Source organism: Oncorhynchus clarkii, chromosome 32, assembly GCF_045791955.1.
Source record: "Oncorhynchus clarkii lewisi isolate Uvic-CL-2024 chromosome 32, UVic_Ocla_1.0, whole genome shotgun sequence".
NCBI classification, from domain to species: domain Eukaryota; kingdom Metazoa; phylum Chordata; class Actinopteri; order Salmoniformes; family Salmonidae; genus Oncorhynchus; species Oncorhynchus clarkii.
In genome coordinates, this window is record NC_092178.1 from 39,684,349 (window position 1) to 39,712,229 (window position 27,881).

Consider the following 27,881-nt stretch of genomic DNA (forward strand, 5'->3'; position numbering starts at 1 on the left):
TTGTATAGATCTGTATGGAAACACTCTAATTTAATCCCTTTTTAGAAGTAATTTTATGGCAGCAAAATGTGAAGACTGCAAGGGGGGGGGGGGTGTAGACTTTCACTAGGCACTGAACATGTAACAGAAATACTGCCTATCTCTGTGTGTATTTATATCACAGGGGTATTTTTACTGACCTGGATTCTGAACCAGTACCGACTGGTTCCCTTGGACTTTATTGATCAACTAGTGATGGGCTACGGTGGCCTACGTGGGGCCGTAGCCTATGGCCTTGTGCTCCTGCTGGACGAGAATAAGTACAAGGAGAAGAAACTGATGATCAGCACCACCCTCATAGTGGTGTACTTCACTGTCATGTTGCAGGTAAAATAGCTCATTTAAATGTCAAACGTCAGTCCATACATATTTCACCATTTGTAGTTTTCTTTCATACACTATATGTCTTGAACAGACGGGTATGTGTTAATTTGCTACCGGTTTACTGTATTTTCTCCTTATTTGTTGCAGGGAATAACCATGAAACCACTGGTCACCTGGCTGAAAGTGAAGAGAGCAGCAGTGTCAGAACGCACACTAGCAGAAAAAATACAGAATAGGGTAACTATCTGATCAGAAGTCTTTGTTGTTCATCAATCCCAAAGAATCAGACAACAAACCTTATATCTCTGTAATAAATCCCCAAAGTAATGTTTCTACTTTTGTAAACTGTACTACACACTTTTTCAATCACAGGGGAGAACACAAATAAATTAGTAGCAGTGCAAGATTCATTTGGACTTTAAATAAAGCGCACTCGTGATGATATACTCTTTGTAAGCTAGTACACTCATGATGAAACAGTGTGAGATAGCGCACTCGTGGTATAATACTCTTATAGGATAAACAACTGGTGGTAATTGGCATGAGAATGCATACTCTGCTTTCGAATCAAATAGCTCCCTCCTAAGAACAGCTAGCCCAGGAGGTCTCTAGGAAAGAGTGGTGACACAACATACAACAAACATATATATATAAACAAAGAAAATGTAATTAGTCCAACCTTCTAATGCAACCCAAGTATTTTACATGGATACCAGCTCATTTGCGTCAGGGTCCTGACACAAAGCCTGCTTCAGGCTGTCTGTTGGTCCATCCCCCACTCAAAGAGAGTATTGACTGCCATTTGGATATCAGAAAAAACGACTTTGTCATGACGCCTGCCTGGCTGACTCTGCGCCCGAGGCAGGTAACCTCTTTCTGCATGAAAATGCACTCAGCCCAGCTCTTTGGATTTGGCCCAGAACTTCCTTAACGTTTTCCAACGACGTCTCAGACCTTGTCCCACGCACCAGTAGGTCATTGAAATACACCAAACATTGTTCCGGGCACACCTTTGAGAACCTACTCCATAAACAATGTATTTGGTTTGTCTTCGGATGCCAGAGGTACCTGCCAGTATCCGCTCCGTAAATCCAGGGAGGAGAATCAAGCTGAGCCATCAACATAATCAAGGCATCTGTCTCTCCGAGGCAGTGGATAGGTGTCTTTCACAATCTTTTCGCTAAGTTGCCGATAGTCAGCAGAGAACCTATAGGTTCCATCCTTTTTGGGGACCATGACTACGAGGAGACTTATCAAGGTTCGTTGGTGTCAGTAGATGCTATCTGTTCTATGAGCATAGGGCATCCATCTGGCGCATTGGCAGATGGGGCGTGTGTTGCCTGTGTCAATGGTGTGCTGCACCAAGTGGGTTCGATCTACATCATTAAGGGTGACAGGAAAGCGGAATGTGTAAAGTAGGTCCCAGACTTGTTGTCGCTCCCACATGGCTTTGACAGTGGCGACTGCTGCTGATTCTGCGTCTGTGGTGACACTTGCCGCCTGTAGAACTGGTGTAGGCGGGAACTGTAGTTCCTCATGGGGCTCCATGGTGGTGGCTATCATTGGATAGGGGAAACATGCACTCTGCAAAGGGGGCTTCCCACTGAAGGCTAGGGCTTGTCAGTTGGCACGGTTGGTTTGCTCGTACTGGGGAAGGCAGACTCACTGAAAAGGGGGATGGGTTTATCATGTTGGAACATAATGTTATTTGTCTGGAAGTCAAGCTTTGCCTCAGCCTCAGTCACCCACCTGCATCAAGACTTCACAGCGTCCCAGTATAGGAGCTCTTTCTCCAGTTACGGAGATCAAGGTTAAGCCCCAGTTAGTTAAGGGTCACTGTGGAACCTGTGTCCAGTAATGCACATGTAAAAAATAACTTGACAGCAGTTAGTGGCAAGGGGATAGGTGTACAGAGGCGAAGGGTTCTGGAAGATGAAGGGTGTTCATCAAGGGCTGAGTGTCAGTAGCTAAACCCTTCTTTTATAAAGCATCAACCAGTTAATCTAAAAGTGTTGAAATTGGTCAATTGAAATATAATCTTTACAAAATAAATATTATTTCAGACCTTTGACCACATGCTTGTCGCCATAGAGGACATTTCTGGACAAATAGGAGATAACTACATGAGAGACAAGTATGTGGACACTAACATCATATTATCAACTTCAATAAGTTATTATTATCATATAAGTATTATTGAAATAAATATATTACATACCATACCTTCAAAGACTAAAGTTAGCACTAAATTGTTTTTTTTACTCTCTTCTCGTATCCTTCTAAGGTGGAATAACTTTGAGGAGAAGTGGTTGTACTGGCTCTTGATGACACCCATTGCCAGGAAGTCTTGTGACCCCATATTCAACATTTTCCACAAGCTCAACATCAAGGATGCCACAAGCTATGTGAAAGAGGTAAGAATGACTCACAAGGTCAGGGAAAGCCATGACAACTTAATACTGTAATTGCAATGCTACACAATAGATTAACCTCCAGGATCACTGATTTACTGTAACATTACAACAAATAGACAAATTGGATGGCAGACCATGAAAGATGTGTATAGCAGATGTTGCAGCGGGTGCAGTGAAATGGTTGTGTTATTAGAACTGTTATGAGTTAATAACACAAGCATTTCACTGCATGCGCTGCTACATCTGCTATACTGTGTACGTGAACAATAAACCTTGATTTGATGAAGAATTTGTATCCCATTTTTATAGGGAGAACGCAGAGGCTCATTGGCGTTCGTACGTAATGAAAGCAAGGCCGATGTGGATTTCAATAAGAAGTTTGGTGCCGATTTTTCAGAGATGATGCCTTACATCATGACAGAAAATATGGGACCAGATCATGTTCCAGTCTCCTCCATCTTGTAAGCAACATTTCCTGACTTAGTCTGCATCCCAATAGCACCATATTCCATATTGCTGATGTCAAAAGTAATGCACTATAGGAAATAGGGTGCCATTTGGGATGCGACCTTATGCATAGGCAAAGTACAGGCACTGAAACTGATAGTGTGTGCAGCTTACTCACCCGTTTGGCAGATGTAATGGCTAAGTAAAGCAATATTAAATTAGAGAACTAATTTCCATGCTTTCCAATGGCGCAAATAATCTGCTTGGTCAATCTCCATTCCTACGCCCACTTGCAGCTAAAAAGCTGCTATACGTGATGCCAGAAAGACTGGCAGGGCTGGGAATGGGACCATAGGAATGCATAATGCAATCCCTCATTAGAACAACCTTTCATAGGGGGGGGGGGAGTGCTTGGTGTCATTGTCCATTTGGAAGACCCATTTGCGAGCACGGTTTAACTTCCTGATGACTTGAGATGACGCTTCAATATAACCACATCGTCCCTCCTGCTGCAATGCACCCCCACAACATGATGCTGCCACCTCTGTGCGCAAGCCTCCCCCTTTTCCTCCAAGCATTTCGATGGTCCTTATGGTCAAACAGTTCTATTTTTGTTTCATCAGACCAGAGAACATTTCTCCAAAAAGTACAATCTTTGTCCCCATGTGCAGTTGTAAACCGTAGTCTGGCAGTTTTGGAGCAGTGTCTTCTTCCTTGCTGAGTGGCCTATCGGGTTATGTCGGTATAGGACTCGTTTTAATGTGAATATAGACACTTTTGTACCTCTTTCCTGTAGCATCTTCACAAGGTCCTTTGCTGTTGTTCTGGGATTGATTTGCACTTTTGGCACCAACGTACATTAATCACTAGGAGACAGAACGCGTCTCCTTCCTGAGTAGTATGACGGCTCCTGAAATTGCTCCCAAAGATGAACCCGACTTGTGGAGGTCGACAACTTTTTTTCTGAGATCTTGGCTGATTTCTTTGGATTTTCCCATGATGTCAAGCAAAGAGGCACTGAGTACAGCTCCAGTTGACTCAAATTATGTCAATTAGCCTATCAGAAACTTCTAAAGCCATGACATCATTTTCTGGAATTTTCCAAGCTGTTTAAAGGCACAGTCAAGTATGTCAACTTCTAACCCAGAAGTGAAATAATTAAACAATTGTTGCATGCATAAAGTAGATGTCCTAAGCCAAAATTATAGTTTGGTAACAAGAAATGTGTGGAGTGGTTGAAAAACAAGTTTTGATGACTCCAACCTAAGTGTATGTAAACTTCCGACTTCAACTGTAGGAATTCCTCTTGTCCAGATGGGATAGGGCAGTGTGCATTGCGATGGCGATTGCATCGTCTGTGGATATTTGGTGCTGTAAGCAAATTGAAGTGGGTCTAGGGTGTCAGGTAAGGTAGAGGTGATATGATCCTTCACTAGTCTCTCAAAGCACTTCATGATGCCAGAAGTGAGTATTACGGGACAATAGTTATTTAGTTCAGCTACCTTTGCTTTCTTGGGTACAGGATCAACGGTGGACATCTTGAAGCATGTGGAGACAGTAGACTGGGATAGGGAGAGATTGAATATGTCCGTAAACACTCAAGCCAGCTGGTCTGCGCATGCTCTGAGGACGCGGCTAGGGATGCCATCTGGGCCGGCAGCCTTGCGAGGGTTAACACGTTTAAATGTCAGCCACGGAGGATAAGAGCCCAGAGTCCTTGGTAGCGGCCGCGTCGGTGGCACTGTGTTATTCTCAAAGCGGGTGAAGAAGGTGTTTAGCTTGTCTGGATGCAAGACGACGTGGTCCACGACGTGGCTGGTTTTCCCTTTGTAGTCCGTGATTGTCTGTAGAGCCTGCCACATACGTCTCGTGTCTGAGCCGTTGAATTGCGACTCCACTTTGTCTCTATACTGACGTTTTGCCTGTTTGATTGCCTTACGGAGGGAATAACTACACTGCTTGTATTCATTCATATTCCCAGTCACCTTGCCATGGTTTACTTCTTCGGGATAGGGGGCAGCATTTTCACGTTTGGATAAATAGGGTGTCCAAATTCAACTTCCTGCTACTCTTCCCCAGAATATAAGATATGCATATTATTAGTACATTTGGATAGAAAACACTCTGAAGTTTCTAAAACTGTTTGAATCATGTCTGTGAGTATAACAGAACTTATGTAGCAGGCAAAACAGAGGACAAACCACTGAAAACATGTTTTGAGGTCACTAAGGTTTCATTAGGAAAACCAGATTTCTAAGGGACTTATTTGCAGTTCCTACTGCTTCCACTGGATGTCACCAGTCTTTAGAAATTGGTTGAGGTTATTCCTTTTTGTAATGAAGAAGTACGGCCATCTTGAACAAGTGTCACGTCGTGTGTATTGTTTGATAGTTGCACAAGACCAGAAAGCATGCTTAAGTTTGTTGTCTTCCTGTATTGAACACAGATCATCCCTTCTTCAATTCTATTGATTATTTACGTTTAAAAATACCTAAAGTTGTATTACAAAAGTATTTTGAAATGTTTTGGCAAGGTTTCCAGGTAACGTTTGAGATCTATTGTAGTGACGTTGGTCAAGTTGGAACCAGTGTTTTGCTGGATCAAACGCGCCAAATACTTGGACATTTTGGATATATATGGACGGAATTAATCAAATCAAATGTATTTATATAGCCCTTTTGTTGATATATTTTGTTGATAGCTGATATCTCAAAGTGCTGTACAGAAACCCAACCTAAAACAGCAAGCAATGCAGGTGTAGAAGCACGGTGGCTAGGAAAAACTCCCTAGAAAGACCAAAACATAGGAAGAAACCTAGAGAGGAACCAGGCTATGAGGGGTGGCCAGTCCTCTTCTGGCTGTGCCAGGAGGAGATTATAACAGAACATGGCCAAGATGTTCAAATGTTCATAAATGACCAGCATGGTCAAATAATTATAATCACAGTAGGTGTCGAGGGTGCAGCAAGTCAGCACAACAAGAGTAAATGTCAGTTGGCTTTTCATAGCCGATCATTAAGAGTATCTCTACCACTCCTGCTGTCTCTAGAAAGCTGAAAACAGCAGTTCTGGGACAGGTAGCACGTCTGGTGAACAGGTCAGGATTCCATAGCCACAGGCAGAACAGTTGAAACTGCAGCAGTAGCACGGCCAGGTGGACTGGGGACAGCAAGGAGTCATCATGCCAGGTAGTCCTGAGGCATGGTCCTAGGGCTCAGGTCCTCCGAGAGAGAGAAAGAAAGAGAGAAAGAGAGATTTAGAGAGAGCATACTTAAATTCACACAGGAAACCGGATAAGACAGGAGAAGTACTCCAGATATAACAAACTGACCCTAGCCCCCCTGAGACAGGAGGGGTCAGGAGACACTGTGGCCCCATCTGATGATACCCCCGGACAGGGCCAAACAGGAAGGATATATAACCCCACCCACTTTGCCAAAGCACAGCCCCCACACCACTAGAGGGATATATTCAACCACCAACTTACCATCCTGAGACAAGGCCGAGTATAGCCCACAAAGATCTCCGCCACGGCACAACCCAAGGGGGGGCGCCAACCCAGACAGGAAGATCACATCAGTGACTCAACCCACTCAAGTGACGCACCCCTCCTAGGGATGGCATAAAAGAGCACCAGTAAGCCAGTGACTCAGCCCCTGTAATAGGGTTAGAGGCAGAGAATCCCAGTGGAAAGAGGGGAACCGGCCAGGCAGAGACAGCAAGGGCGGTTTGTTGCTCTAGAGCCTTTCCGTTCACCTTCACACTCCTGGGCCAGACTACACTCAATCATATGACCCACTGAAGAGATGAGTCTTCAGTAAAGACTTAAAGGTTGAGACCGAGTCTGCGTCTCTCACATGGGTAGGCAGACCATTCCATAAAAATGGAGCTCTATAGGAGAAAGCCCTGCCTTCAGCTGTTTGCTTAGAAATTCTAGGGACAATTAGGAGGCCTGCGTCTTGTGACCGTAGTGTACGTGTAGGTATGTACAGCAGGACCAAATCAGAGAGATAGGTAGGAGCAAGCCCATGTAATGCTTTGTAGGTTAGCAGTAAAACCTTGAAATCAGCCCTTGCCTTGACAAGAAGCCATTGTAGGGAGGCTAGCACTGGAGTAATATGATCAATATTTTTGGTTCTAGTCAGGGTTCTAGCAGCCGTATTTAGCACTAACTGAAGTTTATTTAGTGCTTTATCCGGGTAGCTGGAAAGTAGAGCATTGCAGTAGTCTAACTTAGAAGTAACAAAAGCATGGATTAATTTTTCTGCATCATTTTTGGACAGAAAGTTTCTGATTTTTGCAATGTTACGTAAATGGAAAAAAACTGTCCTTGAAACATTCTTGATATGTTCGTAAAAAGAGAGATCAGTGTCCAGAGTAACACTGAGGTCCTTCACAGTTTTATTTGAGACGACTGTACAGCCATTAAGATTAATTGTCAGATTCAACAGAAGATCTCTTTGTTTCTTGGGACCTAGAACAAGCATCTCTGTTTTGTCCGAGTCTAGAAGTAGAACGTTTATTGCCATCCACTTCCTTATGTCTGAAACACAGGCTTCTAGCGAGGGCAATTTTGGGGCTTCACCATGTTTCATTGAAATGTACAGCTGTGTGTCATCCACATAGCAGTGAAAGTTAACATTATGTTTTCGAATCCCCAAGAGTTAAAATATATAGTGAAAACAATAGTGGTCCTTAAACGGAACCTTGAGGAACACCGAAATTTACAGTTGACTTGTCAGAGGACAAACCATTCACAGAGACAAACTGATATCTTTCCGACAGATAAGATCTAAACCAGGCCAGAACTTGTCTGTGTAGACCAATTTGGGTTTCCAATCTCTCCAAAATAATGTGGTGATCGATGATATCAAAAGCAGCACTAAGGTCTAGGAGCACGAGAACAGATGCAGAGCCTCGGTCTGATGCCAATAAAAGGTAATTTACCACCTTCACAAGTGCAGTCTCAGTGCTATGGTGGGGTCTAAAACCAGACTGAAGCATTTCATATACATTGTTTGTCTTCAGGAAGGCAGTGAGTTGCTGTGCAACAACTTTTTCAAAAACTGTTGAGAGGAATGGAAGATTCGATTTAGGCCGATAGTTTTTTATATTGTCTGGGTCAAGGTTTGGCTTTTTCAAGAGAGGCTTTATTACTGCCACTTTTAGTGAGGTTGGTACACATCCGGTGGATAGAGAGCCGTTTATTATGTTCAACATAGGAGGGCCAAGCACAGGAAGCAGAGTAGTTTAGTTGGAATAGGGTCCAGTATGCAGCTTGAAGGTTTAGAGGTCATGATTATTTTCATCATTGTGTCAAGTGATATAGTACTAAAATACTTGAGTGTCTCTCTTGATCCTAGGTCCTGGCAGAGTTGTGCAGACTCAGGACAACTGGGCTTTGAAGGATTTAAAGAGGAGTCCGTAATTTGCTTTCTAATAATCATGATCTTTCCCTCAAAGAAGTTCATGAATTTATTACTGCTGAAGTGAAAGCCATCCTCACTTGGGGAATGCTGCTTTTTAGTTAGCTTTGCGACAGTATCAAAAATACATTTTGGATTGTCCTTATTTTCCTCAATTAAGTTGGAAAAATAGGATGATCGAGCAGCAGTAACGGCTCTTCGATACTGCACGGTACTGTCTTTCCAAGTTAGTCGGAAGACTTCCAGTTCGGTGTGGTGCCATTTCCATTCCAATTTTCTGGAAGCTTGCTTCAGAGCTCGGGTATTTTCTGTATACCAGGGAGCTAGTTTCTTATGAGAAATGTTTTTAGTTTTTAGGGGTACAACTGCATCTAGGGTATTGCGCAAGGTTAAATTGAGTTCCTCAGTTAGGTGGTTAACTGATTTTTGTCCTCTGACGTCCTTGGGTAGACAGAGGGAGTCTGGAATGGCATCAAGGAATCTTTGTGTTGTCTGTGAATTTATAACACGACTTTTGATGCTCCTTGGTTGGGGTCTGAGCAGATTATTTGTTGCAATTGCAAACGTAATAAAATGGTGGTCCGATAGTCCAGGATTATGAGGAAAAACATTAAGATCCACAACATTTACTCCATGGGACAAACTAGGTCCAGAGTATGACTGTGACAGTGAGAAGGTCCAGAAACATGTTGGACAAAACCCACCGAGTAGATGATGGCTCTGAAAGCCTTTTTGAGTGGGTCTGTGGACTTTTCCATGTGAATATTAAAGTCACCAAAAAATTTGAATGTTATCTGCTATGACTACAATGTCCAATAGGAATTCAGGGAACTCAATGAGGAAGGCTGTATATGGCCCAGGAGGCCTGAAAACAGTAGCTATAAAAAGTGATTGAGTAGGCTGCATAGATTTCATGACTAGAAGCTCAAAAGACAATTTTTTTATTTTTTTTTGTAAATTGAAATTTGCTATCGTAAATGTTAGCAACACCTCCGCCTTTGCGGAATGCACGGGGGATATGGTCACTAGTGTAACCAGGATGTGAGGCATCATTTAACACAGTAAATTAATCAGGCTTAATCTCTGACTCCCCATCCCGCATGAGGGAGTGTAATCATCGACTGACACTAATTAGCATAACGCAACGGACATAAATAGTCCTAGAAAATATTCCTATTCATGAAAATCACAAGTGAAATATATTGAGACACATCTTAGCCTTTTGTTAATCACCCTGTCATCTCAGATTTTCAAAATATGCTTTACAGCCAAAGCTAGACAAGCATTTGTGAAAGTTTATCGATAGCCTAGCATAGCATTTTGTCCAGCTAGCAGCAGGTAACTTGGTCACGGAAATCAGAAAAGCAATCAAATTAAATCGTTTACCTTTGATGAGCTTCGGATGTTTTCACTCACGAGACTCCCAGTTAGATAGCCAATGTTCCTTTTTTCCAAAAATATTATTGTTGTAGGCGAAATAGTTCCGTTTGTTCTTCATGTTTGGCTGAGAAATCGCCCAGAAATTTCAGTCATGAAAACGCCGAAAAATATTCCAAATTAGCTCCATAATATCAACAGAAACATGGCAAACGCTGTTTATAATCAATCCTCAAGGTGTTTTTCAAATATCTATTCGATAATATATCCACCGGGACAATTGGTTTTTCAGTAGGACCTATTGGAATAATGGCTACCTCTGTATTTTACTCGAGAATCACTCCGGGAGCCATCAGGTGACCAGTTGCGCAATGTAGCCGCTTACGGGTGTTCTTCAACATAAATGCGTAAAACTACATCACAATGCTGTAGACACCTTGGGGAATACGGAGAAAAGGTAATCTGGTTGATAGCCCATTCACTGCTCAATAGGGACGCGTTGGAACGCAGAGCTTTCAAAACATGAGGCACTTCCGGATTGGATTTTTCTCAGGCTTTCACCTGCAATATCAGTTCTGTTATACTCACAGACAATATTTTTACAGTTTTGGAAACTTTAGAGGGTTTTCTATCCTAAGCTGTCAATTATATGCATATTCTAGCATCTTGTCCTGACAAAATATGCTGTTTACTACGGGAACGTTATTTTTCCAAAAATTAAAATACTGCTCCTTTTAAGCCATGTTTCAGTCAGGCTGACATCAAGATTATGATTGGTGATTAGTTCATTGACTATAACTGCCTTTGAAGTAAGGGATCTAACATTAAGTAGCCATATTTTGAGATGTGAGTTATCACGATCTCTTTCAATAATGGCAGGAATGGAGGAGGTCTTTTTCCTAGTGAGATTGCTAAGGCAAACACCGCCATGTTTAGTTTTGCCCAACCCAGGTCGAGGCACAGACACAGTCTCAATAGGGATAGCTGAGCTGACTACACTGACTGTGCTAGTGACAGACTCCACTAAGCTGGTAGGCTGGCTAACAGCCTGCTGCCTGGCCTGCACCCTATTTCATTGTGGAGCTAGAGGAGTTAGAGCCCTGTCTATGTTGGTATATAAGATGAGTGCACCCCTCCAACTAGGATGGAGTCCGTCTCTCCATAGCAGGCCAGGCTTGGTCCTGTTTGTGGGTGAGTCCCAGAAAGAGGGCCAATTATCTACAAATTCTATCTTTTGGGAGGGGCAGAAAACAGTTTTCAACCAGTGATTGAGTTGTGAGACTCTGCTGTAGAGCTCATCACTCCCCCTAACTGGGAGGGGCCAGAGACAATTACTCGATGCCGACACATCTTTCTAGCTGATTTACACGCTGAAGCTATGTTGCGCTTGGTGACCTCTGACTGTTTCATCCTAACATCGTTGGTGCCGACGTGGATAACAATATCTCTATACTCTCTGCACTCCCAGTTTTAGCTTTAGCCAGCACCATCTTCAGATTAGCCTTAACGTCGGCAGCCCTGCCCCCTGGTAAACAGTGTATGATCGCTGGATGATTCGTTTTAAGTCTAATACTGTGGGTAATGGAGTTGCCAATGACTAGGGTTTTCAATTTGTCAGAGCTAATGGTGGGAAGCTTCAGCGTCTCAGACCCCGTAACGGGACGAGTAGAGACAAGAGAAGGCTCGGCCTCAGACTCCGATTCGCTGCTTAATAGGGAAAACCGGTTGAAAGTTTCTATCGGCTGAATGAGAAACACCGGTTGAGCATTCCTACAGCATTTCCCTCCAGAAACCATGAGAAAGTTGTCCGGCTGCGGGGACCGTACGAGCGGATTTATACTAACGTTACTATCTGTACTTACTGGTGGCACAGACGCTGTTTCATCCTTTCCTACACTGAAATTACCCTTGCCTAACGATTGCGTCTGAAGCTGGGCTTGCAGCACAGCTATCCTCGCCGTAAGGCAATAATTCTCCTGTATATTATGAGTACAGCAACTGCAATTAGAAGGCATCATGTTAATGTTACTACTTAGCTTCGGCTGTTGGAGGTCCTGACGAACCACGTCCAGATAAAGAGACCGGAGTGAAAAAGTTTAATGAAAAAAAGTTGGCGGAGGGAAAAAACAAAAATATAAATGGTAATTAACAAGTAAAAACCGTAAAGTTGTCAGGTAGCAAAGTAAGGTTGGCAACAAGACACACAAAACGCACAGCAACACGTAAACACGTCTGCAAGTTGTGATCGAACAAAAGGACCATTTGTGATGTTTATGGTACATATTGGAGTGCCAACAAAAGAAGCTCGTCAAAGGTAAGGCATGATTTATATTTTATTTCTGCGTTTTGTGTCTCACCTGCAGAGTTGAAATATGCTACTCTCTCATTGTTTACTGTTGTGCTATCATCAGATAATAGCATCTTATGCTTTCGCCGAAAAGCGACATGTTGGCTGTATTCACAACGAGTGTAGCTTTAATTTGGTATCTTACATGTGTGATTTAATTAAAGTTTTTTTTGGCGCTCTGCATTTTCCCTGGCAATTGGGAAAGAGAGGTTAAATGTGATAGTTCGTGCTTTCAGTTTTGCGTGAATGCTTCTATCTATCTACGGTTTCTGGTTTGGGTAGGTTTTAATTGTCACACATCCTGATAAACTCAGTCACCGTATCAGTATATGCATCAATGTTATTCTCAGAGGCTACCCGGAACATATCCCAGTTTGCGTGATCAAATCAATCTTGATGCGTGGATTTTGATTGGTCAGACCAGCGTTGAATAGTCCTTAGCATGGGTACTTCGTGTTTGAGTTTCTGCCTATAGGAAGGGGGGAGCAAAATTGAGTTTTGATCAGATTTGCCAAAAGGAGGGCGGGATAGGGACTTGTAGGCCTCCCGGAAGTTGGAGTAGCAGTAGTCGAGTGTTTTAGCAGAGCGAGTACTACAGTCAATGTGTTGATAGAATTTCGCCATTCTTTTCCTCAAATTTGCATTGTTAAAATCCCCAGCAACGATAAATGAAGCCTCAGGATATGTGGTTTCCAGTTTGCATAAAGTCCAGTGAAGCTCTTTGAGGGCTGTCGAAGTATCGGCTTGATGGGGGAAATATACACGGCTGTGACTATAACTGAAGAGAATTCTCTTGAGAGGTAATATGGTCCGGTCCGCATTTGATTGTGAGGTATTCTATGTCGGGTGAGCAAAAGGACTTGAGTTCCTGTATGTTATCACAATCACGCCATGAGTCGTTAATCATGAAACATACACCCCTTCTTCTTCCTGGAGAGATATGTATTCCTGTCTGCACGATGAACTAAGAACCCAACTGGCTGGACAGACACAGACAGTATATCCCGAGAGAGCCATGTTTTCGTGAAACAGAGAATTTTACAATCCCTGATGTCTCTTTGGAAAGAAATCCTTGAGCTCACCAACTTTATTATCCAGAGACTGAACCTTAGCGAGTAATATACTCAGAAGCTGTGGGTGGTGTGCGCATCCTAAATCGGACTAGAAGACTACCCCGAGTACCTCTCCTATGCCGGCGTTGTTTGGATTCGGTCTCTGGAATCAGTTAAATTGCCCTGGCGGGGGGGGGGTAAGAAAAAAGGATCAGTTTTCCGAAAGTCATATTCCTGGTCGTAATACTGGTAGTGCTGGTGAGTTACCGCCGCTCTGATATCCAATAGTTCTTCCCGGCTGTATGTAATAACACAAAAAATGTCTGGGCTAATAAAGTAAGAAATAACACATAAAAAACAAAATACTAAAAAGTGTCCTAAGAGCTAGAAAGTTCCTCCCAGAACTATGTGATGAGAAAGATACCTGATTAACCCAGGTTTTATTGAGCAACCTTCCGGTTACTAGTCCAATGCACTAACCACTAAGCTACCCTGCCGTAATATTGAACCTGGAGGCAAAAAGGGTAAGTGCGAATCACACATTCTAACTAAATGTAGTTTACCTAATCACTAATCTGCATTATGTTAAAAACTCTGAGTAATAAGCAGTTTTCATTAAGGCACAATTTGGTGAAATCCCTAAAGGACTCAGAAAACCTTGGTTTCCCATTACAATACATAGGTATGTACAATGAGTTGTCCCTTGTCATCAGTGGTAGAACCATAAGTTCGCTAGTCAAGAGTTCCGTCTCACTTACTTTATCCCCAAAACTCACCAGCCATTAGGTGCCTTCCACTGGTTACAATAGAAACAAAAGGATATGGTAGCAAAAGCACGGTTAATACAGATGCCCAATCCCAAATCGACCCCTAAATGCACTTGTGAACTGAGAGGATTTGATTGGTATAAGCAACGTGGTGAAACATACACCCAGCCTTTCAATGGGCAAAAAATCGGAAAAATCGACTCAGATCTCCACAAGTGCATAGGGCATAGGGTTTAGGGGTCGATTTGGGATTGTGTGACATCATTATCATTGCTCTTTAATGTAACACTTACAATATGTAGATCAGGGCCCGGTTTCCCAGTATCGATGGAATTTAGGCTTATGAATGTTTTAAAGATGTCCTACAATGGCCGAAGATGTAACATACATTTCCCAAAACACCACACAGAGAAAATGTTCGCTAAGTATGTCATTGAGGCATGTGTCCATATTGATAAAATCGAAAGGAAGGCATCGCTGCTCTTGGATCAGATTTATCCATTCAAATCTTATCTTATCATTATAAATATTCCACAATACTGATGATGGATCAGCTCCTAGAAAGATATAATCACTTAATGACTGCAAATATTGAGGTGGCTTATTCTAATGCTTACCCTATAATAATGTACTAAATCAAGATTTGCCACATCATTACACACGTTGTTACACATCATGGAATATATTGAGGCAAATATTACCGACAGTGGCCTATTTTAGCAAAATACAACTCAATTGAAGGAACAATTTATTTAAATATTGAATTACAATATATAGACCTATGTAACCTATACTGTAGGCTATTTATCTTTTAATGCAGTCAATTTCATTTTTTATTTCAAGCATATTTTCATCCTTTGCTTGTTCGTAACAATTGCAAAGTCATTGGAAACTTTGCATTTGTAGTCAAATTCGTTGTGAATTTATTGGTAAATAGCAAGCGTTTTCAAGTGCAATTATTATTTTATTTTTTATTAACCCCTTCACCACCCTCTTCGGGGGACAAATATATATTTTTACAGCTTTTTTTCTACATATACATACATTGTACATATACATTTTGCATACACATTTTACATGGTACTTTTATATAAAATAGTCACATAACAATAATACATTACCAAACATAAGCTTTTTAATCCCACTCTCAGCCCATCCCACATGTCACCATAGACCACCCTCGTTTGGTTTCCGCATCCACAGATTGTGAGCTAGAGATGAAAACCTTTCCTATGATTATTATTATATTATTTATTGACTGACTATGGCTCACCACATCACCCAACACTGCTATTTGTCAGGTTAATTTTAAGTGCATGTTGTGATTTTTTTGAACCATTCCTGAAACTGTGACCAGAATAAAGCTACACAGTGGCAATACCAAAATAAATTATCTATTGATTCTGTCTCTTCGCAGCAAAATCTACAGAGCTGAGATTGTTGTATGCCCCATATACAGTGGGGAGTACAAGTATTTGATACACTGCCGATTTTGCAGGTTTTCCTACTTACAAAGCATCATAGGTACACTTCAACTGTGAGAGACGGAATCTAAAACAAAAATCCAGAAAATCACATTGTATGATTTTTAAGTAATTCATTTGCATTTTATTGCATGACATAAGTATTTGATACATCAGAAAAGCAGAACTTAATATTTGGTACAGAAACCTTTGTTTGCAATTACAGAGATCATATGTTTCCTGTAGTTCTTAACCAGGTTTGCACACACTGCAGCAGGGATTTTGGCCCACTCCTCCATACAGACATTCTCCAGATCCTTCAGGTTTCGGGGCTGTTGTTGGGCAATACGGACTTTCAGCTCCCTCCAAAGATTTTATATTGGGTAGGCCACTCCAGGACCTTTAGATGCTTCTTATGGAGCCCCTCCTTAGTTGCCCTGGCTGTGTGTTTCAGGTCATTGTCATGTTGGAAGACCCAGCCACGACCCATCTTCAATGCTCTTACTGGGGGAAGGAGGCCAAGATCTCGCGATACATGGCCCCATCCATCCTCCCCTCAATACGGTGCAGTCGTCCTGTCCCCTTTGCAGAAAAGCATCCCCAAAGATTGATGTTTCCACCTCCATGCTTCACGGTTGGGATGGTGTTCTTGGGGTTGTACTCATCCTTCTTCTTCCTCCAAACATGGTGAGTGGAGTTTAGACCAAAAAGCTAGATTTTTGTCTCATCAAACCACATGACCTTCTCCCATTCCTCCTCTGGATCATCCAGAGGGTCATTGGCAAACTTCAGATGGGCCTGGACATGCGCTGGCTTGAGCAAGGGGACCTTGCGTGCGCTGCAGGATTTTAATCGATGACGGCGTAGTGTGTTACTAATGGTTTTCTTGGAGACTGTGGTCCCAGCTCTCTTCAGGTCATTGACCAGGTCCTGCCGTGTAACGAGTTCAAACAGGTGCAGTTAATACAGGTAATGAGTGGAAAACAGGAGGGCTTATTAAAGAAAAACTAACAGGTCTGTGAGAGCCGGAATTCTTACTGGTTGGTAGGTGATCAAATACTTATGTCATGCAATAAAATGCAAATTAATTACTTAAAAATCATACAATGTGATTTTCTGGATTTTTGATTTTAGATTCCGTCTCTCACAGTTGAAGTGTACCTATGATAAAAATTACAGACCTCTACATGCTTTGTAAGTGGGAAAACCTGCAAAGTCGGCAGTGTATCAAATACTTGTTCTCCTGACTGTATATAGCATTCTGTTGGTAGCAAGGATTTTATATGATAAATTAAATAGAAAAACTCTTAAGTGTTGAATCAAGTGTAGTTTTTTTGTACCAGTTCATAAACCATATGCCATGGAATTGGTACATCGAAAATCTCTTCCCATTTATTTTGAAACCTGTATGGTGCAGCTGTCAAAATTTTTGTCCTCAAATGAAACTGATATATTTTTCTATTTATGCCAGTTCCTTTCAGCGAATTTGTATCTTTAATATATGGCAGGCAAACAAGTTCCCTACCTTCTCCCTTTTCCACTTTCCTCCTCCATTTGTGTGGTAGTGATGCAATCAGCTGGTTGTAAATTCAGATTGAGCAGATACTCCCATATATTTTTGATAACTGCATCACACTTCTGTTTCTATTCATAATATCACTAATAAATATAATAATTTTTTTTTGAATTTTTTACCAAAAAAAAAAGTTTTTTTATTAATCAGTATATTTGAGTTTAACCATAACATTTGTTGTAATATTTGTTCTATCTTTTCTGGAGGATAAAACTGAAATTGTAAGCAGCTTTGTATGGCTTGTTTAATTAAGAAAGTGTGATACTTAAATTAAATTAAATTTTCAATTAGTCGGAAATGAGAAGTTGTAATCTGTATGAAGGCAAAAAAGGCATTTTTTTTTTAACCTTTCTTAATAATCTACTGGAGAACCATTTTGTGTTTAAGTATAATTTATGTATGAGTGAAGCTTTTAGTGAGAGGTTTAAAAGCTTTAATATTTAATCATTTTAGCCCCCAAAATCACATTCATTATATCAATAGGCATGTTTAATTTTGTCTGGTTTAGCATTCCAAATAAAATGAAATATTTTTTGCTCATATGATTTTTTAAAATGAGTCATGTGGAGTAGGCAGTGCCATTAGTAAGTTAGTAAACTGTGATAGGACCAAAGAGTTAATCAATGTCATTTTTTTCCACAAATAGACAAGTATTTACCTCTCCATGGTTGCAGAATCATATCTATTTTTGCTAACTTTCTATTGAAATTAATTGTGGTAAATTATTTTAATGTTTTTATTTATTTTTTGAGATGTGAATACCAAGTATGTCTACTTCACCATCCGTCCATTTTATTGGTAAACTACAAGGTAGTGTAAACACTGTATTTTGTAACGATCCAATACGTAATATGGTACACTTTTTGGAATTTGGTTTTAATCTAGAGAGCCTAGAAAAGTGATCAAGATCTTCAATGAAACTGTGCCGGGATATAGAAAAAACTAGAGTCATTGGCATACATTGAAACTTTTGTTTTTATCCCCTGGATTTCTAACCACTTGATGTTCTTGTTGGATCTCATTTTAATAGCTAGCATTTCAATTGCAATAATAAATAGATATGGAGACAAAGGACAGCCTTGTTTTACTCCTATTAAACGCTCAATACTTTCTGAGAAGTAACCATTATTTACTATTTGACATCTGGGGTTACTGTACATAACTTTAACCCATTGTATAAGAGATTCACCAAAATTAAAGTAATCCAGGCATTTGCATGTAAATTCTAGTTGTAATTTATTAAACGCCTTTTCAAAATCTGCTATGAAGACCAGGCCTGGTATCTTCAGTGTTTCATATATTATCTCCAATAAAGTGCAACTTTTTTAAACAATGCTTTTTGGAAACAGCTTGGAGATTTAACAATGCTCCCACAAGGGTTCAAATTATGAATTTAGACTTAAGATGCTTTTGGGAAACTGGGCCCTGGTACTTTTTCAAGTCTGCCCTCCAGTGGCCAGCAAATTACCAACAGTGAATATGTATGTTTCTTCCCTTCCAGACGGGACAGTGTGCCCTCTGTCTGCCTGGACATGCATGAGCAGGACCTGAAGATGAGGGAGTCAGAGGACTTTGACGCCCACCATCTACTGCAGCAGCACTTGTACAAAGGCAGGAAACAGGTATTACTTAGTCAAAGACAATTAGATCCTCAAAAATCTCAGGGGTGCTAAAAAACACTATTTTTTACCCTCTTCTCTTCCTCTCATTCCATCACCTAACAGCACAGACACAGGTACAGTCGGAAGCAACTTGAAGTCAACAAAGACGAGCATGAGGTGCAAGAGATCTTCCAGAGAACCATGAGGAGCCGTCTAGAGTCATTCAAGTCAGCCAAAATGGGTGTCGCCCCACCCAAGAAGATAAGCAAGCATTTAAAGAAAGACCAGCCACAAAAGGTCAGGGAAGCCTGCACTTTTTCCTCCTTCCCCCTTGTCTTCATAACCATCCTCTTGGAGGCAATGTGATAATATGTATGTTTGACTTTGTCATTTTTAGATGCCAAATGGAAAATCCACAGATAACAGTAAAAGCCATGCTTATGGGGATGAAGGTACTTCTTTGCTCTTTGCTTTTCACTTCTCTTTTGCTTTATATGAGAAGGTTGAGGTCAAGGGTCGTTCTTAAACTACGGTGGTGTTTTTCTAGATTTTTTGGGGGGTACCTATTCTAAATCAACTAAAACGGCAGCTTAATGCCTTTTAATAATTTGCACCATTATGATAACATTTTGCCACCAGTAGGAGTAGTAACACCAATGACACGTTTTAGGTATTTGAGGGTTTTCATAAATGGATGGCACATATTCTCAAGTAATAATTTACTAAAATGAAATGGATAACCATTTTGCATACAATGTAATTTCTGTTATTTTAAATTGAGTAACACCAATGACACTTTGTATTTATGTAAAATGATTACTTCCGTCCCTCTCTTGCCCCAACCTGGGCTCGAGCCAAGCAAGGGAAACAACTACTTTGTCTCGAGTGACGTCACCAATTGAAACGCCACTAGCTAACTAGCTAGACATTTCACAATGGTTAAATGTATCAATGGAATCCTAAATTGTATAACATATTAAATGGGTGTGATTAGCTAATACTTTTCTTTAATATAAGCCCCTCCCATGAGGGGCCACTGGAGGGAATGCTCAAGGTCCTTGAATACAGTATCTTTGGAGTGATTTTCAAGCCAGTAACAGCAATGACATAAACATTTGTGACACATAGGAAGAGGACAAGGCTGCTTACATTTGCTTTCTGCCATTTTGGTTTAGATACCTGTGCATTAGTAAACACCATAATTTAATTGTTTTCTGATTGACTGTTTCTCTTTGCCTCCAGATTTGGAGTTTTCTGAAGGAGACAGTGCCTCTGGTTGCGAGGCTGCTGGCGGTTCATTCCCCATGAGAGCCTATAGAGGAGGTAAGAGAGTCTTCTTCACACCAACTCAAAATGAATTAAATCAACCAAGTTAACCTCTAACAGCTACTTTGTGCAATTTCCGCCTAAAGACAAATCTAACAGCCCTGTAGCTCAGGCACAGAACCAAGGATATGCATATTCTTGGTACCATTTGAAAGAAAACACTCTGAAGTTTGTGTACATGTGAATTGAATGTAGGAGAATATAACACAAAATATCTGGTTTAGATAAAACAAAATGAAAAAAAACATACGTTTTCTATTTTTATTTATTTTTATTTTTATTTTTATCATCATCTTTAAAATGAACAAGATAAAACAAACATTCAGATAGGATGATGGGGATAATTTCAGTGAAAAATATAAGAGGGCAACAGTACAAAGTTTCAGAGTGATAACTTCCAAAATGAGTGTGCTACATGACATTTATCATGAAATCACTCAGGTGTCCCACACAAGTAGCCCAAATGTACCCAAGTGGCCAAATTGGTGAAGGTATACAGTTTGAAACAAATAACTATATACAAAATACCAAAATGGTATTCTAACACACCTCCCCCCAAACATTTTTAGAAAAATAAATGATGAAAAAAATAATGGAAAAAAAAATAATTATTGATTAAAAAATATGAAGAAAAAAAATATATATACACATTTACAAAATAACATGGGTAACTATTTACACACTTTCAATATTTGGAAGACCCTCAGTCCTCTATCAAATCAAATCTATTTATAAAGCCCCAGCCTAAAACCCCAAACAGCAAGCAATGCCGGTGTAGAAGCACGGTGGCTAGGAAAAACTCCCTAGAAAGGCAAAAACCTAGGAAGAAACCCAGAGAGGAACCAGGCTATGAGGGGTGGCCAGTCCTCTTCTGGCTGTGCCGGGTGGAGATCACAGTGGTTGTAGAGGGTGCAACAGGACAGCACCTCAAGAGTAAAAATGAACAGTTTAGGGTTCCATAGCCGCAGGCAGAACAGTCGAAACTGGAACAGCGGCAAGGCCAGGTCGACTGGGGACAGCAAGGAGTCATCATGCCAGGTAGTCCTGACGCATGGTCCCAGGGCTCAGGTCCTCCGAGAGAGAGAAAGAGAGAATTAGAGAGAGCATACTTAAATTCACACAGGACACCGGATAAGACTCCCATTCAGAGTCAGTGTCACTGTGAAAGAAAATGTTCAGTTAGAATAGTTTCACATATGAGCCCTGTATCAACAGGTATAATAAACAGATATATATAGAGAGTTGAAGGTTGAAGGTTGAATATATTAGGTTGAATATATTATTATATTATTATTACCTGCTAGATCTACCCTCTCTTTTATATTATGACATTTCAGCTAGATCTACTGTCTCTATTATATTATGACAGACCAGCTAGATCTACTGTCTTTATTATGTTACAACAGACCAGCTGTATCTACTGTCTCCATTTCACTTTGGCCATTGATGTGGTCCTGCCCTCTCCTCAACAGCCTCAAATAGGCTATTTCATGTGGGTTGGGGTGGGGCGGCAGACACACGCATCTCACATTTCATGACATTACATGTTTATATATTCCTTCTAAAATTAAAAAAAAATCACAAATAATATTTTATATTATTAATTTCAAACAAGGGCATTAGCATGATAAGAACTTACCAGTCCAAAACGATGTCCTCTCCCGTTCAAAAAATATTCCTCCACAATCGCTAAATGAAGCATCCTACAAAAATCTCTGTCTCACCTTCCCAATCAATTTCTTCTAAAATTGTGTGTACATCTGTATATCTAGACTTAGATTTAACTTTCCCTGACTTATTCGCCATAATGATTGATATATAAACAGCTGAATTTGCTCATTTACCAAACAATGCAGTGCGTAATGCAGTGCGTAATGCAGTGCATAAACTTCTTTCCGAGGCGCCGACAGAGATGGCCGCCTCGCTTCGCGTTCCTAGAAAAACTATGCAGTTTTTTGTTTTTTTTACGTGTTATTTCTTACATTAGTACCCCAGGTCATCTTATGTTTCATTACATACAGTCGAGAAGAACTACTGAATATAAGACCAGCGTCAACTCACCATCAGTACGACCAAGAATATGACTTTCGCGAAGCGGATCCTGTGTTCTGCCTTTCACCCAGGACAACGGAATGATCCCAGCCGGCGACCCAAAAAAACGACTTTGTAAAAGAGGGAAACGTAGCGGTCTTCTGGTCAGACTCCGGAGACGGGCACATCGTGCACCACTCCCCAGTATACTTCTCGCCAATGTCCAGTCTCTTGACAACAAGGTTGATGAAACCCGAGCAAGGGTAGCATTCCAGAGGGACATCAGAGACTGTAACGTTCTTTGCTTCACGGAAACATGGCTCACTGGAGAGACGCTATCGGAGTCGGTGCAGCCAGCTGGTTTCTCCATGCATCGCGCCGACAGAAACAAACATCTTTCTGGTAAGAAGAGGGGCGGGGGCGTATGCCTTATGGCTAACGAGACGTGGTGGGGTCACAAAAGCATACAGGAACTCAAGTCCTTCTGTTCACCTGATTTAGAATTCCTCACAATCAAATGTCGACCGCATTATCTACCAAGGGAATTCTCTTCGATTATAATCACAGCCATAGATATTCCCCCCCAAGCAGACACATCGATGGCTCTGAACGAACTTTATTTGACTCTTTGCAAACTGGAATCCATACATCCTGAGGCTGCATTCATTGTAGCTGGGGATTTTAACAAGGCTAATCTGAAAACAAGACTCCCTAAATTGTATCAGCATATCGATTGCGCAACTAGGGCTGGCAAAACCTTGGATCACTGCTATTCTAACTTCCGTGACGCATATAAGGCCCTGCCCCGCCCTCCTTTCGGAAAAGCTGACCACGACTCCATTTTGTTGATCCCTGCCTACAGACAGAAACTAAAACAAGAAGCTCCCACGCTGAGGTCTGTTCAACGCTGGTCCGACCAATCTGATTCCACACTCCAAGACTGCTGCCATCACGTGGACTGGGATATGTTTCGTATTGCATCAGACAACAACATTGACGAATACGCTGTTTCGGTGTGCGAGTTCATTAGAACGTGCGTTGAAGATGTTGTTCCCATAGCAACGATTAAAACATTCCCAAACCAGAAACTGTGGATTGATGGAGTTATTCGCGTGAAACTGAAACCGCGAACCACTGTTTTTAATCAGGGCAAGGTGACCGGAAACATGACCGAATACAAACAGTGTAGCTATTCCCTCCGCAAGGCAATCAAACAAGCTAAGCGTCAGTATAGAGACAAAGTAGAAGCTCAATTCAATGGCTCAGACACAAGAGGTATGTGGCAGGGTCTATAGTCAATCACGGATTACAAAAAGAAAACCAGCCCCGCCACGGACCAGGATGTCTTGATCCCAGGCAGACTAAATAACTTTTTTGCCCGCATTGAGGACAATACAGTGCCACTGACACGGCCTGCAACCAAAACATGCCGCCTCTCCTTCACTGCAGCCGAGGTGAGTAAAACATTTAAACGTGTTGACCCTCGCAAGGCTGCAGGCCTAGACGGTATCCCCAGCCGCGCCCTCAGAGCATGCGCAGACCAGCTGGCTGGTGTGTTTACGGACATATTCAATCAATCCCTATCCCAGTCTGCTGTTCCCACATGCTTCAAGAGGGACACCATTGTTCCTGTTCCCAAGAAAGCTAAGGTAACTGAGCTAAATGACTACCGCCCCGGAGCACTCACTTCCGTCATCATGAAGTGCTTTGAAAGACTAGTCAAGGACCATATCACCTCCACCCTACCTGACACCCCAGACCCACTCCAATTTGCTTACCGCCCAAATAGGTCCACAGACGATGCAATCTCAACCACACTGCACACTGCCCTAACCCATCTGGACAAGAGGAATACCTATGTGAGAATGCTGTTAATCGACTACAGCTCAGCATTTAACACCATAGTACCCTCCAAGCTCGTCATCAAGCTCGAGACCCTGGGTCTCGACCCCGCCCTGTGCAACTGGGTACTGGACTTCCTGTCGGGCCGTCCCCAGGTGGTGAGGGTAGGCAACAACATCTCCACCCCGCTGATCCTCAACACTGGGGCCCCACAAGGGTGCGTTCTGAGCCCTCTCCTGTACTCCCTGTTCACCCACGACTGCGTGGCCACGCACGCCTCCAACTCAATCATCAAGTTTGCGGACGACACAACAGTGGTAGGCTTGATTACCAGGGCCCTCGGAGTGTGGTGTCAGGAAAATAACCTCACACTCAACGTCAACAAAACTAAGGAGATGATTGTGGACTTCAGGAAACAGCAGAGGGAACACCCCCTATCCACATCGATGGAACAGTAGTGGAGAGGGTAGCAAGTTTTAAGTTCCTCGGCATACACATCACAGACAAACTGAATTGGTCCACCCACACAGACAGCATCGTGAAGAAGGCGCAGCAGCGCCTCTTCAACCTCAGGAGGCTGAAGAAATTTGGCTTGTCACCAAAAGCACTCACAAACTTCTACAGATGCACAATCGAGAGCATCCTGGCGGGCTGTATCACCACCTGGTACGGGAACTGCTCCGCCCACAACCGTAAGGCTCTCTAGAGGGTAGTGAGGTCTGCACAACGCACTGCAGGGCAGTGTGCAGTGTGGTTGAGATTGCATCGTCTGTGGACCTATTTGGGCGGTAAGCAAATTGGAGTGGGTCTAGGGTGTCGGGTAGGGTGGAGGTGATATGGTCCTTGACTAGTCTCTCAAAGCACTTCATGATGTCGGAAGTGAGTGCTACGGGGCGGTAGTCGTTTAGCTCAGTTACCTTAGCTTTCTTGGGAACAGGAACAATGGTGGCCCTCTTGAAGCATGTGAGAACAGCAGACTGGTATAGGGATTGATTGAATATGTCCGTAAACACACCGGCCAGCTGGTCTGCGCATGCTCTGAGGGCGCGGCTGGGGATGCCGTCTGGGCCTGCAGCCTTGCGAGGGTTAACACGTTTAAATGTCTTACTCACCTCGGCTGCAGTGAAGGAGAGTCCGCATGTTTTGGTTGCAGGCCGTGTCAGTGGCACTGTATTGTCCTCAAAGCGGGCAAAAAAGTTATTTAGTCTGCCTGGGAGCAGGACATCCTGGTCCGTGACTGGGCTGGATTTCTTCTTGTAGTCCGTGATCCATCCAGAAGGCGAGGTCAGTACAGGTGTATCAAAGCTGGGACCGAGAGACTGAAAAACAGCTTCTATCTCAAGGCCATCAGACTGTTAAACAGCCACCACTAACATTGAGTGGCTGCTGTCAACACACTGACTCAACTCCAGCCACTTTAATATTTGGAATTGATGGGAAATGATGTAAAATATATCACTAGCCACTTTAAACAATGCTACCCAATATAATGTTTACATAGCCTACATTATTAATCTCATATGTATACGTATATACTGTACTCTATATCATCTACTGCATCTTTATGTAATACATGTATCACTAGCCACTTTAACTATGCCACTTTGTTTACATACTCATCTCATATGTATATACTGTACTCGATACCATCTACTGTATCTTGCCTATGCCATTCTGTTCCATCACTCATTCATATATCTTTATGTACATATTCTTTATCCCCTTACACTTGTGTGTATAAGACAGTAGTTTTGGAATTGTTAGTTAGATTACTTGTTGGTTATTACTGCATTGTCGGAACTAGAAGCACAAGCATTTCGCTACACTCGCATTAACATCTGCTAACCATGTGTATGTGACAAATACAATTTGATTTGATTTGATTTGTAATATGTGCTTCTCCTTCCGGTATGAAACTTCAATAGTGAATGACTCACTTTACGCCGGAGCTTACTACATGGGTTGGTCTTGCAACACATAAACATGGCGTATTGCCGTTTAGCTCAGCTCATTGGCTATCTACCCAGCTAGATTTCAAGACGATCAGTGGTCATTGGGTTAAAAGACAGTCAATCAACGAAATAGCGGGCAAATCATTGGTGCACAATGATGTGATAACTTGTTGTCTTCAAATCGGTTTCTTTCAGTTAATACGTCCCGCGAAATGGCCCATCAGGTTTGATTGTGTTACAAACAAATTGTGATTGTGATTGTGTTACAAACAAACCAGTTGATTGCAGTGAAACCAAACATGACTGGAAAAGTCACGTTCTGTGAGGGTTATTTATCGAAAATGGAATTAGACGGAATTCACGACACAAGCGGTGCACAAAATGTTTCGTGTTAGGCTATAAAAACGGATTTGATCAAACAAAAGATCATTCATTGTGTAACAATGAGCATTGGAATTGCAAACAGACGAAGATCGTCAAAGGTAAACTATTTATTTTAATGCAGTTTGTGATTATGTTACGCCTGTGGGGGCTCTATGCTCAGATAATCGCATTGTATTCTTTTACAGTAAATCCTTTTTTAAATCTGACAACAGTTGGATTAGCAAGATTCTAGGCTTTCGATACATGTGAGACACTTGTATTTTCATGAATGTTTAATATGACTATTTATGTAGCGATCACCGTATGTTGTGGAATTTCAGCCCGCTAGCGGGTTCCGTGCGCAGAGAGGTTAAACATGTCTAAATCAGACACTAAAACACTTCAGTCACAAAACAACAATAAGCTCACCTCTTAAGAGACCTTTCAATCGATTAAATAATTTCCAATTAATTTAAATCTCTCTCCTGGTCTAGCTGGAATTGTCAACCCAGCTTTCATGGCGGAGATGGACACCGTGGACCCCATGCCACCAATGCAGCAGATTCCTTCATGGCTGGCTGAAACCGAGGTGGACAGCAGCAACATGGTCCCTTCTCAGAGGGCTCAGCTGAGACTGCCCTGGACACCGAGCAACCTCCGCCGCCTGGCTCCGCTGTGCCTCAGTACCCATTCCAATGACTCCTTTCTGCTGGCTGACTCCCCTGCCACACAGGAGGGCATCTCTGAGCTCCCACCACCACCTCCCCCACAAGACGGACAGGGTCAGGGAACCCACAAGTAGTCCTTCCACAAACTGACCTCTTTTGACCGCTAATCCAGGTTCTGAAGTCAGTTGCCAAAGATCAAACTGCAGACATCAGACTTGTTTTTTGTTCTGTTCATTTGTTTAATCATAGTCCTGTATACCCAGACAAAACAATCCAGGTCGTCACCCTTATGCTCTCCGAATAAGGCTTTGGGAATTGCACAATTTACTGAATTCTTCTGTGTTTAATTGTAGGTTAGGTTTTTTAAAGGGAACTGCACTGGATGCAACGCCAGGGAGATCATGGGACCAACACCAAATAAGAATAATTAGACATGTGACCTTGCTGTCCAAATCCATGGACTCAGTTTACCTGACAAAACCAATCCCTTAAAACAACTCACTTAGATCCAATGTTGACCGACAGTAACATAAAGTTTAACCGCACTCCCCGTATTTAAGTCCATTGAATGACACCAAACATGCAAGTTTATGCATGGTTTCAGACTGTCCTTTTTGTGACCACACCACCTCAGCCCTTTATGTGAGAAAATCATCTAAATTATATTGCAGATTTAGAAATGTTAGGCCTATTGAAATGATGTCTTAATCGCTTTGTGTGTGTTTTTTTCCAGTTTGTTTGAGAGACCTGTAGCCACTATTTATTCACCGATAAAGTGTGTTGGCCACCTGTATCTTGTATCAGTTTGTTTGACTTTTGTATTACACTAATCTAAGCAGAATAATGTTCAGGTGAGACATTCACAGATGG

The 27,881-nt window shown here is 41.9% G+C and overlaps 1 protein-coding gene across 1 annotated transcript in view; it reads left to right on the forward strand.

Annotated features, from left to right (window-relative positions):
* Window positions 1-27,398, forward strand: part of LOC139391754 (sodium/hydrogen exchanger 3-like) — a 77,875-nt gene extending 50,477 nt beyond the window's left edge. Inside the window, exons 7-16 of the mRNA XM_071139283.1 lie at window positions 164-366; window positions 511-600; window positions 2,427-2,497; window positions 2,648-2,777; window positions 3,087-3,238; window positions 18,730-18,850; window positions 18,953-19,126; window positions 19,227-19,281; window positions 20,072-20,152; window positions 26,838-27,398. Coding sequence (XP_070995384.1) covers window positions 164-366; window positions 511-600; window positions 2,427-2,497; window positions 2,648-2,777; window positions 3,087-3,238; window positions 18,730-18,850; window positions 18,953-19,126; window positions 19,227-19,281; window positions 20,072-20,152; window positions 26,838-27,145 — 1,385 coding nt within the window. The 3' untranslated portion in view covers window positions 27,146-27,398. The remainder of the gene's footprint in view (window positions 1-163; window positions 367-510; window positions 601-2,426; window positions 2,498-2,647; window positions 2,778-3,086; window positions 3,239-18,729; window positions 18,851-18,952; window positions 19,127-19,226; window positions 19,282-20,071; window positions 20,153-26,837) is intronic.
* Window positions 27,399-27,881: the final 483 nt, after the last annotated feature.